Here is an 18198-nt window from a genome sequence, read left to right on the forward strand (position 1 = left end):
CATTGTCTGTTTCCCTAGCTGGAATGTGAATCACATCAGGGCAGGGACCTGGTCTTTTTGTGTTTGCCTTGAGTCCCCAGTGCTTAGAACAGTGACTGGTATATAACAGATGCTCAATAAATATATGAATGAGACTGTATTTGTTTGGTTATTGACTGATCCCCAAGTAGAATGTCAGGTCCATGGAGGCCAGGATCTTGTCTGGGTTACCACTACATCCTCAGCACCTAGCACTGGTGCATAGTAGATGCTCAAGAATTTCTGGGTCAGTGAATTAATGTCCCCCCACACTTAAACTCAACGTGCTCCAAACTGAACTTAGTTTCTTCTTCCCCACCAAACCTGCTTTTCCTTCTGTGCACTCTAGTTCAGTCAATGGCACCATTATCCACTCCTGACACCCAACCCAGAAATGAACTCAGACTCCTTTCACTCCTTCACCTACTATTTTCAATTAGTACCCAAGCCCTGTCTATTAAACCTCCAAAATATACCACTTATCTAATCCTTTTCTACCTGTGTGGCAGCTATCCTGATTCAGGCCTCATCTTTTTTTCATTACTAATGCAACAGCCTCCTCCCTCCTATCTCCCTTCATTTTTCCTTTTAATTATGGAAAACTTCATAACATTGCATGTCATCCTTGTGCAGGGGCCATGTTAATCTTCTTTGTGTCTTTCCAATTTTATTATGGCCAAAGTGAGCCCCTCCTGCCTCCTTGTGAAGCTAAGAAAGCTTTAGCTGCAGGACCTATCACTTGTCATATGGGCACATGGTCATATGTTTTTATAAAGTTTGCAAACTATGGTTAAAGCACAATTGGTTAAAACTGCTTTCCCCTTCCACTGGTTTCCTCCTAGTCAGTCACACTTTCTCTTGTATTAGGTGGTGTTGGAGCTGCCTGATATTTTTGAGACTCAGCTAAGTGGAAGTTGATTTAGGGGTTACATTTAGTTTGGGTTTAGTGAGACATTGAATCTCTTCTGTTTATAGTTATTACCCAGGTGTAGGAATAGCTTCTAGAAATACTCTGTCTACCTTTGAGCCTAATTTTGTATTCACAAGTCTATATTCTTTTCTTAAAGTCCTACCACACAAACTGTACAAGCTTCAGATCCCACTGAACCTTGATTTTCCCCTGGCTAAGACAAAAATGTGACTCAGTTGCTCTCGCTCAAACACTTTCAGTGGTTTGTTATTGCTTACAGGATAAAATCTAATATTTAACACCTCTTTGTAAATGTTTTCCCATGTCCCTCCATGCATTTGCACATGTTGATCCTTTTATCTACAATGCTCTTGTTAATTTAGAGAACCTTCAGGCTCCCTGAAACCTTCCTTGACAGGAGTAAGCAGCTTCTGATGCACTTTCCTGACTTTATTTTTGCACTTTGCAAGAGGTACCTGTGTGCTTACTGGACCTTGTAATCCAATGGTTGACTTGCAAGCTTGTCTCCTGCCCTGGCTGGCAATTTCCCCACTGCAGTCCCTCTTCAACATTGTATCCCAGGGCCTAAGCCACCACCACTTAGGAAATTGGTGTGCACACACGTTATTTTGTTTAAAGTGGTGGGACCCTTTAAGAAAATGAAATAGCTTGAGGATTCCTAGAGAATATTCTATAATGTCAGGAAACACCAGCGCCATCTTGAAGCATGTGTGTGGAGTTCCATTCACGTAACCTCTTCTCCCACCCCACCCTCAGGCTGTAGTCAGAAAATCTTGGGACTTGGGCATGAAAATCCTTGCACTGTATCTGAAGCAAACTGAACTGAAACAGTGGAGTCAAAGAAAAGAGAGTTCAGAGGTGTTGGGAAGTCGACAGCAGCTTTATGGAGGAACTAGGATTGAGGGACCGACTGAGGGACCAAAGACAGAACGTGGGGCTAGTGGAGGGTGCAAAGTTCAACTTCCCGGCTCTGAAATTCAAGCCACTTGTCTTCCCTAAGTCCGCGTCCTCACTTGGGGATAATAACAGAGCTTTCCTTACAGGGTGAAGAATAACGTTTCGGAGACCGTGCAGAAGAGCCTAGCCCGCTGAATGTGCTCAAAGAACAGGAGCTGCTGTGAGTACTCCACCCCTTCCCTGGCCGAAGCCCGCCCCCGCCGCCACCCGTTAGTTTTGCAGTTTGCAGTCACTGAGTTCACCTCCTCTCATAGGACAAGTAGGCTGCGGAGGGAGAGGAGGGGGTGTAGGAGGAGGGAAGGAGTGAGTGAGTGAGTATGTGTGTGTGTGTTGGTGCCGGGGTGGGGGTGGGGGTGCTTAACTCCTTGTTTACCCGGAGGAGGAGCAAGGCTGGGAAGGTTCTGGCCCCACTCAAAATGGAGCCAAGCGACTGCCTCGCCTAAGATGGTGGCTTAAGGTCCTCAGCGTCGATTGGCTACCTAGAGGAAAGGAGCGGGTCCAGAGGTAGCCGAATCCCGTCCCCTTTTCTCAAGGTGGTGCCCCGCCTCTGTTGGCGTCACGCGGGAGCCGGTAGCCTCCCTTCCCCGCCTCTGCCGCGGTTACCTCGTGTGCCCAGCCCTCATAAGATGGCGGTCGGATAGCCTCCCCGCGGCGGCGCCGCCACTCTCAATATGGTAGCTGTTTACCCCGTATTTCTCCTCCCCTCTCCGCTTCAACTTCCTCCTTGTTTTGAATAAACTTTATTGACTACTTCGAATCCTCTACTACCGCCACCGGGCTTCTCCCGGCGACTTTTCGGGCAGTTTCCCCTCCGACCTAGCCGCCGGCGCATCTCATTCGTGGTTGGTTTGCTCACGGCGATCTCCTGCTGGCCCAGGGACGACGCCGTTTGCTTGTTCACCGGGCGGCCACCGGACTAGGCCCGAACCGCGGGCTCCAGTAGGCCCTAACGCCGGGCCCGGGGCAAAACCGTGGCTAAAGCTGCCCTGCAGCACCGCCGGGCGCCCAGGGCCGCACGACCCAGCGGGTGGTTCTGGGGGAAGGCGAGCAAGGTTCTCAGTGTTGCCGTGACGATCCCAGAATTCGGCGCGCGCTGCCGGTGGGGCCGGAACTGCTGGCCGATCGTCCGCTGAGCTAGGCGCCCGGGCGCTCCGGAGCGAGCCCAGCTGCCGGCGCGTCGCTGGAACTGAACTCCGCGAGTGTGAGCAATCCCTGCAGCTTTGCAGATGAGGAGGTCTCTGTAGGGCTTGGGACGAAAGACATTCTTGTCAGGTTTGGGGCGTGAGGAGGTTCCTGTCATTTGGGAGGCGTGAGGAGATCTCGTAAGTTTCGGGGGCTGCAAGAATATTCCTGGCAGTCTTGGGATCTGTGATGAGATCTCTGTCAGTTTTGGGGACAAGGGAGTCCTCGTCACTTTGAGGGGGCTGTGAGGAAATGCCGGTTTCTGATCGGTGAGGCAAAAAAATCCTTGCTTAGTTGCAGGAGTGTGAAGAAATTCTAGTCAGTTTCAGGGGTTTGGAGGAGATGCTTTTTAGTTTTGGGGGTGCAACGGGAGCCTGTCGTCTTTGAAGTAGAGGACGATCGGATCAGTTCTGAAATTAAGATTTATTTCATTTGTTGGGGTGATGATACTCCTTTGGGAATGGAATGATTTTGAGAGTGAAGGAGAAGACCATTTAAACTCTCAGCACGACCCCAGAACTGTGATTTGAGTTGGGCGCCTAGTCTTGTTTGCCTTGTTCTTGAAGGCATCGAGGTAATTCTCGAGTAATCTGAGCCAACTTCCAGGGATCCCTCATCTCTCTCTAGTTGCCCCTATTTTGGGGATGAGAGAAGAGGCTTTTTCTGAGGTACCCCAGCCTATTTCATCAGGTTCTGGTTTACGTCAGAATAGAGCCCTATGAAGAAAGGTGTGAGCAAGGAGAGGGTACCGTGAGGGATTAAAGAAGCTTCCTGAAAAGGCGTCAGATATTTCCCTGAAACCCGGAAAGAAGTTATCACTGACTCTGGGGGCCCGAAGGAGGTAGGGAGGGAAAAAAACAAACAAACAAACAAACAAAACCACAAAAAAACCCTTGACGGTCGAACGCCGTCCTTTATTTGTTAAGGAAATTCTGGAGGCGGGTGGACTTTTCTCCGATTGCCCCCTACAGCCACACCAGCTGTGTTGCATCCCGGCAGCGCTAACTGCCCATTCGTGAACTGAGGGTTGGTACCCCCGGGGGACCTGTTTCACTAGGTAAAAAGTGTTGTTTGTGCCCAGCCATCGTCCAGAAAGGACGCGTGCTGCTGCCTCCTGCTTCTCTTGACGCTACGAACCTGGCCCGCCGCCGAGCGCTCCAAGGCCGGGCGAAGATGGCCTCAGTGCCAGTGTACTGCCTCTGCCGGCTGCCTTATGATGTGACCCGTTTCATGATCGAGTGTGACATGTGCCAGGACTGGTTTCATGGCAGGTAAGGAGGGCAGGCCAGGCTGGACAGGTGCTCACTTGCTCGCTCCTTTCTCGGCCCTGTTTCAGGTTCCCGCTCTGAAACACTCTCCCCTGCAATCCCCCGCCCCCGCACGACTCGGGGTGCGAAGAATTACCTCCAACCCACCTCCCAGACCCAGGTTCTCTCATGCCTCCTTGCAGACCAGGGGCTAGCTGACGTTGGCTTCTGGTGTCTCTCTCCCCTTTTTCTCTTTTCCCATATATGTTTCTTCTTTGCTCCCTTTTGAGTTTATTTAATTTACAAAATATTTTTTCAGCCTCACAGAATGTATCGTTTTTGTATCCTGGCAATTTTGTTTTGCCTTAGACTCCGACTTTGTAGGATACAGTACCCTGTTCTTGAGATAACTGAGTCCGACAAATGTGGCTTTCAGTTGTGGCTTTGCAACTTAATATCAGAGTGTCCTTGGGTAAGTTGCTTTGCCTCTCTGAGCCCCATTGTCTTCGCCTATAAAATATATCTAATACATCTGTCCTGATTACTTAAAGCATTTTGCATGCACTCAGTGAGTGGAGGCAGAAATACAATAGTATGTATATTTCTTCAGTATTTATCTGCAGAACCATTCAACTTAATTGAGGTAAGCAGAAGAGAGATTGGGTAAAACAGCAGGAGTAAAACCACTAATGAATTTCCTCCAGTTAACCATGTGTGCACATAAGCACCTGTCACCCAGGATCCCAGAGAGGTAGATTAGTGTGTGTGGGAAAAAAACTGATGTTATCCCATTATTGGGACTTAAATCCCAGCTATGGAAAGAAAGCCATGAGAGGAATTTCTGCACTGGAGTACAACAGAACGGTATATGGTGCCCTTCTCCTGCTGCGTGTTAAAGATTCTACAATTTTCAGTTGTCGCTAGTCCCTTCCAAATGAGTTTCTATTGTTTGACCCAAGACCAAACTGAAGGTGCTGGTACTGCTAAAATTGTGCTCTCAGCAGGGATTGCCCCTTGTAGCACATTCACATTCATGTTCAGCTGATCTTTATTGAGTATTTACTGTGTGCCAGGTGTGGAGTTCTGTTTGCTGCTTCATGTTATTTCATTTAAGAGAGGACAGAACTAGAGGGTGGGGTCTTCTTTCCTCTGGAAATCAACGAGATTAAGATGATTCTCAGGATTCCTGGTATCTTTGCTAGTGCTGATCAAGTCACTCCTCTGTTTAAAATTCTTTTGGTGGTTCCCCTACAGAATAAAATTCAGTCTCCTTTGTGTGACAGACAAGACCTTTTGTGATCTACTTGTTCAGTCTCATTTCCCGCCACTCCTCCTCCCGGTTCTTTCTTTATGTCCCAGCAAGACTGAACTACTTATAGTTCTGGGAAAATTTTATACTCCTTTATGCCTCTTTCTTTGTGCATGCTATTCCCACTAATGTCCTCCCTTTTACAACTCACAGCATATACCTCCTCTAAAAGGCCTCCTTCCTCCTGGTCCCCATTGCCCTTTGTGTACATCTTTATTGAAAGTAATTATTTCATCATATCATAGTCATAAATACACCTGTGTCACTCATTAGCCAGAGCTACTTGAGGGCAGAGATACCATCTTTTCAGTTTTAGTATCCCCAGAACCTAGTTCAGTGCTAAACATGTCATAGATACTGAGTGCATTTTTGAATGAATGAATGAGCGAGTGTGTGAGTGAGTGAGTGAATGAATGAATGAATGAATGTGTCTTCTTAAAAAAGGCTATTGCATGTGGCCTTTGCTTTGGATTATGTGAGAGGTGTGTAGGTTCAAACCTGGAAAGTGAATTCCATCCTGTGCACAATATAGAGACCCTAACTGCACAATCTTGGAACAGAAAACTGGAACAAGTGCTTTCTCAGGTGCCAGGCCCCATGACAGAGACTTTGCATAAATTATTTCAATCCACACCCAACCCTGAAAGTTAGATATTTCCTTTTTTAAATAATATTTTAAGTTCTTTCCTGATTATATATATGAGATATGCTCATTGTAGAAAAGAAAAAATAATAAAAAAAGGAAATAAAAATAATCTATGAATCTGCTATCCTGCATAATCCACTGTTAAATGTTTCGTTGCATTAACGCCTGTCTTTTGACTTAAAATATGAAACTGTATTTTAATAACACAGGATTGTATTATAAATACCATTTTGTAGCCTGATTTTTATTCCTACTTAACATTATAATGTATTTTACCAGGTCATCAAATATTCTTCTAAACTTCGTTTCTGATATCCCACCATATGTATGTGTCATCAATTACCTGTTCATTTCCTCTGTGGTTGGATACTTAACATTTCTACTTTTTTATAATAAAATATTGTGATATGAGGGAAACTTGGGGAATTCTGGAAGTGTTTTTCATTTTGATATGGGGTGCTGGTTAAAACAAAAAGAAAGCCATTATGGTGAATATTGTTGCCCAGTAGAGACTTGACACTTATAACGAATGCCACGGAGGCCTTTAAGAATTCCAAATTTACAAATACGGAAATGGGTTTATGGGCCAGTCTCCTCCTTAATCACATTTCTGTGGTAAGTCCTGTGTTTCTGTGAACACCCTGACACAGGTTAATTGCCTTAATTTTTTTTTTTCTATGAAAGAGACAAGTTTTTATCTCTTTTCATGCTTCTCTCTATGGGCCAGCAGAAAACAAGGAAGCTAGCTGAGAATCAGGTCCTTGGTGGGTTGCTCTTGCTTACTCAGTGTGTTGTGTGCATGCATATGCGTGCACACACACCAGGCTCACAGTGCTCCATATAAGATTGTACTTAAGCACAATTGATAGGTGACTCGATATTGTGGACTTTTCATGGTTGCTCACAGTAGTTAAGCCCACAAATGCCTGTAGGTGATACAAACCTGTCCACGTTTCTGATGACTTCCATAGGCTAGATTTCTTAAAGTCCGGTTAGGGAATAGTAATGCCAAGTTACTTCCTGGACAGGTTATAACAAGGAAGGTGACTATTCCATTTTGCTAGTGAGAATCTACAATTCGTGGAATTACTTTCTAAGTCTGGATTTGAATTTAGGATTGGCTGGCTCCAGAGCCCAGGTTCTCAAAAGTGGAAAAAAGTTGGTATTAGCTTTATTTCTCCTACTTTATAGTAGGGCTGGGTTTTTGCAAATCACTTTGATTTGTAGAGCAGTGGTTCTCAAACTTTAGCATGCATCAGAATCATGTGGGAGACCTATTAAAAGACAAGATAGGTAGGCCCCACTTGCAGGGTTTCTGATTTAGTAGATGAGTGGGGGCCACCCTTAGAACCACTGATTTAGAGCATTATTCTATCTCAATTCCTTCCCTTTCTGTGGAGTGTGACAGCTTCTGATGTTGGGGGATGGGCAGGCTAACATATTACTGTACACTGTTCTCAAAGTGTGGTTCATTAACGGAATTTGTTAAAAATGTGAATTCCTGGGCCGGGATCCAGCAATCTAATGAAAAGGAAGATTCTGATGCACCCTAACTTTTGAGAGTCATTATTGTACACTGGTGGAGAGTTAGTTGGTGAGCATTTATTGATGTCTGGGGCTTTGGCAAAACTTTACCCCTTTGCACTTTTCCTATCTATAAAGGAAGTATTGGTTGACATATCCCCTGGGGGTGATTCTAAACTCTAGAGGAAATGGCACTGCTTTCAGAACTGGGTTCGAATTCCGACTCTTTTAGCAAAGGATTTCATCTCTCTGAAGCCTCAGTTTCCCCGAGTGGTTGTGATGATTTAAATAAAATGATAATGAAAAAAAATAATCATGACCTTTGTTTATCAAGTACTAGCTGATGTGCCAGCCACTATGCTAAATACTTTGCCTAATTAACTTCGTTTAATCTTTTAAAAATGTAATCATTTTAAAATTATGGATTATATTTATTTCATAGTTTTAGGACTATTAAAGTTATATATTTAATATCGGGTATGGGTACATTGTGGTAGTTTGCGTTTGCCAAGGAATTGATACATTTCATCTAAGGTGTTAAATGTATAAGTGTGTAGAATTGTTCACAGTATTCCCACAGGCTGGCTGTGTGGTGGTATTTCATTCCTGATAGTGAAAATTTGTTATCTTTTTTTTTCTTTCTCAGACTTGGTAGACATTTGTCAGTTTTGTTGATCTTTTCAAAGAACAAGTTTTTTGTTTCATTGGCATTCTCTATTGTCTTTCTGTTTTCAATCTCATTGATTTCTGCCTTTATTATTTCCTTCTGCTTGCTTTGGGTTTATTTTGTTCCTCTTTACCTAATTTCTTGAGGTGGGAGCTTCAGTTATTGATATGAGACTTTTCCTGTTTTCTAATGTAAGCATTTAGCGTTATTAATTTCCCTCTTAGTACTGATATAGCTGTGTTCCACAAATTTTGATGTTTTCCTTTTTGTGTAGTTCAATGTAATTTTTTTTAAGATTTTATTTATTTGAGAGAGAGAGAGGGTGGGGGGCAGAGGGAGAGGAAGAGAATCTCTAGACTCCACACAGAGCCCGATGTTGGGTTCGAACCCATGACCCTGAGATCATGACCTGAGCTGAAACCAAGAGTCAGATGCTTGACTGACTGAACTGTTCCTAGTTCAATGTAATTTTTAATTTCCTTAGAGACTTCATGTTTGACCTTTGAATTACACAGCAGAGTGTTGTTTAGTTTCCGAGTGTTTGTAGATTTTCCTGTTATTCTGTTACTGATTTCTGGTTTGGTTCCATAGTGGTCAGTGAATATACTCTGTATGATTTCAGTTTCTTTAAATTTATTGAGGTTTGTTTTATGGTCTGGCATATGCTCTGTCTTGGTAAATGTTCCATGGTCACATGAAAAGAATCCTGCTGTTGTTGGGTTGAGTTTTCTATAAATATCGATTTACTCCTGTTGGTTGATGGTGTTGCTGAATTGTTCTCTGTCCTTGCTGATTTTCTATCTAGGTCAGTCAGATGTTGAGAAGGAGGTATTGAAGTGTCCAGCTACAAGTGTCAATTTGTCTATTTCCTTTCAGTTCTATCATTTATTGCTTCATATTTTGCAGCTTTGTTGTTTGATGCATATGCATTTAAGATTGCTATGTCTTGGTGGATTGACCTTTTGTTGTTATTATGATGTCATTCTCTGTCTCTGGTAATTTTTTTGCATGGAAGTCTACTTTATATGATATTAAGATAGCCACTCCTTTCTTTGGATAAAAGGTTGCATGGTATATCCTTTTTCATCTCTTTATTTTCAGTTTACATCATTGTATATAAAGTGAGTTTCTTGTAGGTAGCATATAGTTGAGTATTATTTTTACCTGCTCTGCCTGTCCCTTTTAATTGGTATATTTAGACCATTTCTACTTAATGCAGTTATTGATATGTTAGGGCTTAAGTCTGTCATTTTGTTTTGTTTTGTTTTCTGTTTGTTTCCTCTGTTCTTTTCTCTGATTTCTTTATCCTACCCTCCTGTGGAATTTTCTAGAATTCCACTTTGACTTATCTGTTATGTTTTTTAATATATCTCTTTGTATAGCTTTTTCAGTGCTTGCTCTAGGTACTAACATAATACATACATAACATACCACAATCAACTGGTATTGACATCTTACCAGTTTGAGTGAAGAGTAGAAACCTTACTTCCCTTTACACTACTTTATGCTTCCCTGTTTATAATATAATTATCTTGAATATTTTCTCTACATACATTGAGAAGCACATCAGATAGTGTTAAAATATTTGTTTCAACTGTCAAACTTGATTTAGAAAACTCAAGAGGGTCAGGAAAGTATACTGTACACATATTTTTACTCCTTCCCTTGTTCTGTCTTCCTGATCTTCCCAAAGATTCCTTCCTTTATCATTATCTTTCTTTTTAGAGAGCCTCATTTAGCCATTCTTTCAGGATAGGTCTGCTGGCAACAAATACTCTTATTTTTCCTTCATATGAGAATGTCTTGCTTTCCCTTGGATTCCTGAAGGTCTTTTTTTAAAAATATTTTATTTATTTGAGAGAGAGTGAGAGTGAGAGAGATCACAGAGGGAGAGGGAAAAACAGACTCGCTGCTCAGCAGGGAGCCTGATGTGGGGCTCGATCCCAGGACCCTGGGATCATGACCTGAGCCGAACGCAGACACTTAACCAACTGAGCCACCCAGGCACCCCGAAGGTCTTTTCATTTGATATTAGATTCTGGGTTTTTAGTTCTTTTCCTTTAGCACTTGAAAACTATTGTGCTACTTCCTTTTGGCCTCTATAGTTTCTGATGAGAGATCCTCAGTCACTTGAATTGGTGTTCTCCTTTAGGTAATGTGTCATTTCTTTATCACTGCTTTAAAAATTTTTCCTTTGGAGGTGCCTGGGTGGCTCAGTCAGTTAAGCGTCGGACTCTTGATTTTCACTCAGGTCATGATCTTAGGGTTGTGGGATTGAGCTCCATGCTGGGCATGGAGCCTGCTTAAGATTCTCTCCTCCTCTTCCCCTGCTGCCCCATGCCCTCTCCCCACACTCTGCTCGCATGTGTTCACTCACTCTCTCTGAAAAAAAAGAAATGTTTACCTTTGTCTTTTGTGTTCAGGAGTTTGATGACGCTATTTTTCATTGTAGAAATATTTCAGATTGTCTTTGGTTTTAGTTTTATAGGTTGCTGAAGCTCTGTTTTTTTAATCTATTTTTTCTTTAAATTTTGTTAAGATATAATTGACATATAGTACTGTATAAGTTTAAGGTGTAGAGTATAATTGCTTGACATATATTATGAAATGATTACCACAGTAAGTTTGGTTACTATCCATCACTTCATATAGATACCCCAAAAAAAACAAAAGAAAACAAAACTTTTTTTTGCTTGTGATGAGAACTTTTAGGATTTACTCTCTTAGTAACTTTCAGATATACCATATAGCAGTGTTAACCAGAGTTCTCATATCATACATTATATCCCTTATAACTGGAAATTTGTACCTTTTGACAGCCTTTCTCTTAATTCCCCCATCCCCAGTCCCCCTACCTCTGGTAACCACAGGTCTTAGCTCTTTTTCTATGAGTTTGTGTTTTCTTGTTTTGTTTTTTGTTTAGATTCCATGTATAAGTGAGATCCTATATTATTTATCTTTTTCTGACTGACTTATTTAGCAAAATGCTCTCAAGGTCCATCCATGTTGAAAACAGTAGGATTTCTTTTTTTTATGGCTTAATAAAATAGTATTCCATTTTGTGTGTGTGTGTGTATGTGTCACATTTTCTTTGTTCATTCATCTTTTGGTGGATACTTAGGTTGTTTCCATTCTGCAGTGAACATGGAGGTACAGATATTTCTTCAACATAGCAATTTTGTTTCCTTTGGATATTTACCTAGAAGTGGAATCACTAAGTCATGTAGTTTTATTTATAGTTTTTTGAGGAACCTCCATACTTTTTTTCATAGTGGCTGTACCAATTTAAAATCCAACCAACAGTGTACAAGTGTTCCTTGTATGGACATTTTAACGATATTCTTCCAATCCATGAACAGAGGTTATCTTTCCATTTATTTGTATCTTCAATTTCTTTCATTGATGTCTTATAGTTCTCAATGTAGAGATTTTTCACCTTCTTGGTTATTTTTATTCCTAAGTACTTTACAGTTTTTGATGCTGTTGTAAATGGGCTGATTTTCTTTATTTCTTTTTTAGATGACTTATTAATGTAGAGAAATATTACTGATTTTTGTATATTAATTTTGTGACCTATAACTTTACTGAATTCATTAATTAGATTTAAGTTTCTTAGTGGAGAATCTTACAATTTTCTATATATAAAATCATGTCATCTGCAAATAGTGACAATTTTACGTCTTCCTTTCTAATTTTGATGCCTTTTATTTAATTTTCTTGCCTGATTGTTCTGGTGGGGATTTCTAGTACTGTGTTGAATAGGAGTGGTGAGAATGGGCACCCTTGTCTTGTTCCTGATCTCACAGGAAAAGCTTTCAACCTTTCACCACTGAGTATGATGTCAGCTGTGGGCTTGTTGTATATGGGCTTTATTATGTTGAGGCACATTTCTTCTATAGCCTGTTTTTTGAGTTTTTTTTTTTTAATCATGAACAGATGTTGAATTTTGTCAGATACTTTTTCTGTGCTTTCTGAGATGATTACATGATTTTTTTTTTCATTCTATTAATGTGATGTGTCACCTTTCTTGATTTGCTTATATTGAAACATCCTTGCATCCTAAGGATAAATCCCACTTGATCATGGTAAATGCTTATTTTAATCTACTGCTGAATTCAGTTTGCTAGTATTCTATTGAGAATTTTTGCATCTATATTCATCAGGGATATTAGTGTGTAGTTTTCTTGTAGTGTCTTTTAGTGTCTTTATTTGGCTTTGGTATCAGGATAATGCTGGCCTACTAAAATGAGTTTGAGAGTCTTCCCTCTTCTTTGATTATTTTTGAAGAGTTTGAGAAGAATTGAAATTAATTCTTCTTTAAATATTTGGGTAAAATTCCCTGGTGAAGCCATCTGGTCCTGGGCTGCTATTAACTGGAAGTGTTTCATTGTTGTTGTTGCTGATTCAGTCTCCATACTAGTAATTGGTCTGTTCACATTTTCTATTTTTTCCTGATTCAGTCTTGGTAGATTGTATGTTTCTAAGAATTTATCCATTTCTTGTAGGTTGTCTAATTTGTTGGTGTAGAGTTGTTCATAGTTCAGTCTGTTTTCTTTCTGTTGTTCAAGTCGGGTAATCTCTGTTCTATCTTCAGGTTTACTGTTTTTTCCTCTGTTGTCTCCATTTCGCTGTTGAGCCCATCCAATGAATTCCCATTAAAGTTATTGTAGCGTTCAGTTCTAAAAGTGCCATTGGTTCTTTTCTATGTCTTCTACTTTGCAGAAATTCTCTATTTTTTTGTTGACATTTTCTATCCATTTGTTTCTGGCATGTTTGTAATTGTTCGTTGAAGCATTTTTATGATATGCCTTTAAAATCCTTATCAGATAATTCCAACATCTGTGTCATCTCAGCTCTGAGATTATTGATTTCCTTTGCTCATTCAAGTTGTGATTTTCCCTGTTTTTCATATAACGAGTGCTTATTTTCATGATCTTCTGGATATTTGGGGTATTATGTTATGAGATTCTGGGTATTATTCTGGTTTTGCAGGCCTCTTTAGACACTGCACTTTAGTGGTAGGGGAAGGGAGTGCTACTTAGTTACTGACAGGTGGAATAGAAGTCCAGGTCTCTTGGTCTCTGTTGACCCCCACTACTTCAGGTCCTGCTGCCCCTAGTCAGGTTGCCTTCTTATCTCCATCTAAGTTCATGCATCCAGTAAGTGGCAGAGGTGATTCGAACCCAGGCAGTTTGGCTCCCAACGCTGTATTTTTAACCTCTGTGCTATAGTGCCTCTGAATACTGTGTGAATGCCCCGATTGATTATGGAGATTAAATGTGATAATACATGTATCATTCATATTCATAGCTCAGTTTTCTACTCAGTTCCTTCTATGCAGGCTTCAAATTCGCTCATTTTCCCCTCACCCCCTTAGCCTGCTCTTCTACTTTTTGCCACTTATGAAACAGGCACCACTTGCCTGTCTCCCCCTCTAGATTGTCCACTTCATGAGGGCAGTGGCTATTCTCAATCAGTATTTATTGAATTTGTGCATTCACTCCTTTAACAAATCCTGTTGAATGCCTACCATGTACCAGGCTCTCTGGCACACACTGGGGATAACTCATCTTAATCTTGAGACCTGATGCTGTGATAATTGGCCTCTTCACTAAGGAAGCAAATTAGCATTTAGGACCCTGGGTCCCAGGTGATAATTTTTTTTAAAGATTTTATTTATTTATTTGAGAGAGCACAAGCAGGGGGAGTGGCAGGCAGAGGCAGAGGGAGAAGCAGGCTCTCCGCAGAGCAGGGGGAGCCCGATGTGGGACTCGATCCCAGGACCCTGGGATCATGACCTGAGCCTAAGGCAGCCGCTTAACCGACGGAGGCAGCCACTAAACCAACTGAGCCACCCAGGTGCCCCCCAGGTGATGATTATTGAGATAGTGCAGCCAGAAGTCTGATTTTCATCCATCTCTCTTCCTGATGTGAGGAATTCTCTAGGCCAATGAATGTTGAATTGAGTTGAAGAATAAATAAAACAAGACTGGGAGATGGATAAGGTGAGGGCTTCTGGTGAACAAGATCAGTGCTGTCTGCCAAATGTAGTGGGGGCAGATAGCAAGTAAATGAGCAGTTGCAAGTCCACATGGTGAGTGTTGAAATAGGGATAGTGTGTGGGGGGTGCCATGGTGGCAGGGAAGAGGAAGAGCAGGAATGTTCTAGGCACAGGGAGCCATGTGTGATGAGACCCAAAAACCAGAAAAAGCATGGCGCTGAGAGACCAGCTGACTTTTTAGAGCAGGTCTGACATCATGGGCGTGTGACCAGTCACACACAGCCTCATTTGGAAGGGGACCCCATGCTTGAGTTTTAATGCTTTGTGGTTGTCATCTTGAAATTCTTAATAACTTTACCTTTGGGGCGCCTGGGTGGCTCAGTTGGTTAAGCGACTGCCTTCGGCTCGGGCCATGATCCTGGAGTCCCGGGATTGAGTCCCACATCGGGCTCCCTGCTCAGCGGGGAGTCTGCTTCTCCCTCTGACCCTCTTCCCTCTCGTGCTCTCTCTCTCTCATTCTCTCTCTCTCTCAAATAAATAAATAAAATCTTAAAAAAAATAACTTTACCTTTGAATTTGTGTATTGTATGTGAAATCCAGTGGGACAGTGGAGTGTGTCCTAGGGACTTAGAGCTTTCGCTCACATGTGGTCCTCCCTCCTGCAGCCTCCCTACTTCCTAAACAGGTTCTCTGTTGACTGCGCCAGGCCCAGATGCAAGTGCAAGAGAGTCAGGGTTAGGTGCATACATCCTATGCACTGAGTCACAGGCCGTGGCCTGTACTTGCCTCTTGAGTAGTCTCATGCCAAGGGAACATGACAATAAATAACAAAAAGCCCTATGACAAGTTGAGAGAGAGACTACAGAAAAAAGGAAAAAGCTTCCCCCCCCCATTTTATGAACAAGGGGCCCCTGATTTTGATTTGCACCAGGCCTCACCAGTTATGTAGCTGACACTGCGTGTCAGAGGCCAGAGGTGAGGCCAGAGAGGCAAGGCCTTTTAGACCGTGGTAAGTTTAAACTTTACCTTAAGAAAAATAGGAAGCCTGTGAGGGGTTTTGAGCAAGGGTTGACAGGATCAATTTGTATTTTTAAAATGATCACTCTGGCTGTAGTGTGGAGGGCCAGTTGGGTGAAGACAGAGTAGAGGCCAGGAGCCCAGTTAGGAAGACAGGACAGTAATCCCAGTTAGAGGTAACAGGGGCCTGGATTAGGGCAGGGGCTGGAAGGATGACAGCAGGGCACAGCTGATAGCTAATCAAGAGATAGAACGATAGGACATGATGATAACTTGAATGGTAATAGCAACACGTACAGACACTTAACTGTGTACCAGGCACTGCTGTAAACACCTTGTATGGATTAACTCATTTATTTTTGATAACCTTATGATGTACATACAATTTTTATCCCCACCTTAGGGATGAGGAAACTGAGGCACGGAGAGGTAACATGCCCAAGATCCCACAGCTAGGGGCGCTTGGATGGCTCAGTCGTTAAGCGTCTGCCTTCGGCTCAGGTCATGATCCCAAAGTCCTGGGATCGAGCCCCACATCGGGCTCCCTGCTAAGTGGGAAGCCTGCTTCTCCCTCTCCCACTTCCCCTGCTTGTGTTCCTTCTCTCGCTGTCTCTCTCTCTGTCAAATGAATAAATAAAATCTTTAAAAAAAAAAAAAGATCCCACAGCTAATAAGTGTCAGGCACAGCCAGGATATAAACTCAGACAGTCTGAGGTTACGGTGCCAGTTGCCAAGAGAGGGAGCAGGTTTAGGGTGCAGGCAGAGGGAGAGTTGGAATTTGGGCATGTGAAATTTGAAATATGTAAGGAGGCTATCCAGTAAAGTACCGGAAGGCATTTTGAGGGAGGGGTCTGAAACTCAGCAGAGAGATCTGGCTTACTGTTAGAGGTGTGTAAGATCAACAAGGGAAAGTGAGGGGAGAAGAATGCCTAGGCAAGAAGGCCTCAGAAACATCAACCTTTAAGGAGTGAGCAGAAGAAAAAGAGTGTGGTGGGAAACAGAAGAAGCAGCCAGAGACATAATTAAGATCACATCACGTCCCTGTTCATAATTGTCCCATGGATTTCATCCAGTTTTTCACTCAGGAAAAGCCAACGTCCTTTATGATGGCCTACAAGTCCCTACTGCATGAGCCCATTACCTTTCTGACCTATCACTGTCCCCTCCACTCTCTCCATTCCAGAACACTGTCCTCCTCTCCATCGCTTCAGTAAGAAGCACACTCCTGCCACAGGGCTTTTGTACTTGCTATTCTCTGTAATTGTGATGGATATGAGGCTTGCTCCCTTACTCCCTTCAGGTCTTTATTCAAAAGTCATTTTGTGGGGCATCTGGGTGGCTCAGTGGGTTAAGCGTCTGCCTTCGGCTCAGGACCCTGGGATCAAGCCCAGCATCGGGCTTCTTGCTCGGTGGGGAGCCTGCTTCTCCCTCTCCCTCTGCCTGCCGCTCCCCAAGCTTGTGCTCTCTCTCTCTCTGTCAAATAAATAAATAAAATCTTTTTTTAAAAAAAGTCATTTTGTCATTGAGTTCCTACATAAAATTTCAGTGCCTTTTGGCTTCCCTACCTAAAATTTCAGCACTGTTGTCATCCCCAACTCCTGTGTGTGTGTGTGTGTGTGTGTAGTTATATACACATGCATATATATTCCCCTTCCTGCTGGATTTCTCCACTTGGCTTTTCTCACTATGATACAATATATTTTACTAATTACATTGATTTATTTTGTTTGTTGTTTGCTTCCCCCACTAGAATGTCAGCTCCATGAAGGCAGGTATTTTTATATGCTTTGTTCTGTCTTTATCTCCCCGGCACTTGGACCAGGGCCTGGCAGATGCTCATCAACTGTTAACTGAAGAATTGGACATCAGACAGACAGGGTGTTCTGGAAGTCAAGGGTAGAGAGCTTGTCAAGTGGAGAGAGCAGAGGGTCAGCATCCTCTGTGATAATGCCGCTAAGAGATCGAGTGAGATAAAGGAGAGAAGTGCTTATTGCGTGTATCCCTAAGGAGGTCAGAATATCGATGAGCACTGTTTTAAAGAAGGTTTTGGCTGGTAAAACGTCTCTGGACAATACCAGGTGGCAGGAAGTAGGTGGACTTTTCACTGTATACAGTTTTGTACCTTTCGAGTTTTGTACTATATGTAAGTGACGACTGTCCAGATAAATCATTATGAACCTGCACAGGTTTAAGCAAAGAAGATATTTGGCTGTGAAGTGGCAGAGAGGGGCAGACGGGAGGGAGCGTCTTCTCCTTTTTATCTGTAAAGATCCAGGTGAGCCTGTTTAAATGCTATTGTGAAGGTGAAGGAAGAAAGGGAGGGCGGGAGAGGTTGAAGATACTGAAGAAAGAAGGGTTAATTGAGAAGATAAAAAAGGTGTGACCCAGGTGGAAAAGCTGACTTTAGAAAGGAGGAAGGATATTCCTTTCTTTGTAACAGGAGGAAAGGACGGGTGCAGAAGGCGGTGGCGTCAGTGTGGGAAGCTGAGATAGTTCCCCTCTAATTACTTCATTTTGTCTAAGAAGCAGGCAGAGTCATTTTCTGAGAGAGGAGAGGGAGGTAGTGGAATCAAGGATTTGAAATAGCCACTGTGGATACTGGGAGAGAGACCGGAGCAGGGAAATACAGGTTTGTGAGGAAGCATGACCCAGATATTTTTTCAGTAGACTTTATATTTTAGAGTAGTTTAAAGTTCCCA

At 42.5% G+C, this 18198-nt stretch overlaps 1 protein-coding gene and 1 pseudogene across 7 annotated transcripts in view; one reads left to right on the forward strand and one right to left on the reverse strand.

Moving 5' to 3' along the window:
• Positions 1-606: 606 nt before the first annotated feature.
• On the reverse strand, positions 607-706 carry LOC113931621 (annotated as a pseudogene).
• Positions 707-1905: 1199 nt separating this feature from the next.
• The window catches only part of PHF8 (PHD finger protein 8), an 89132-nt gene continuing 72839 nt past the window's right edge, over positions 1906-18198 (forward strand). For 2 of the 7 annotated variants that reach the window (XM_027608120.1, XM_027608125.1), the window contains exons 1-2: positions 3092-3228; positions 4170-4359. In XM_027608120.1, the coding sequence (XP_027463921.1) occupies positions 4262-4359 (98 nt within the window). In that variant the 5' untranslated portion in view covers positions 3092-3228; positions 4170-4261. Of the gene's footprint in view, positions 2067-3013; positions 3229-3911; positions 3930-4169; positions 4360-18198 lie in introns of those variants that run through there. The other 5 variants (XM_027608119.1, XM_027608124.1, XM_027608122.1 and 2 more) reach the window with 5 other exon arrangements.

Source organism: Zalophus californianus, chromosome X, assembly GCF_009762305.2.
Source record: "Zalophus californianus isolate mZalCal1 chromosome X, mZalCal1.pri.v2, whole genome shotgun sequence".
Taxonomy (NCBI): Eukaryota; Metazoa; Chordata; class Mammalia; order Carnivora; family Otariidae; genus Zalophus; species Zalophus californianus.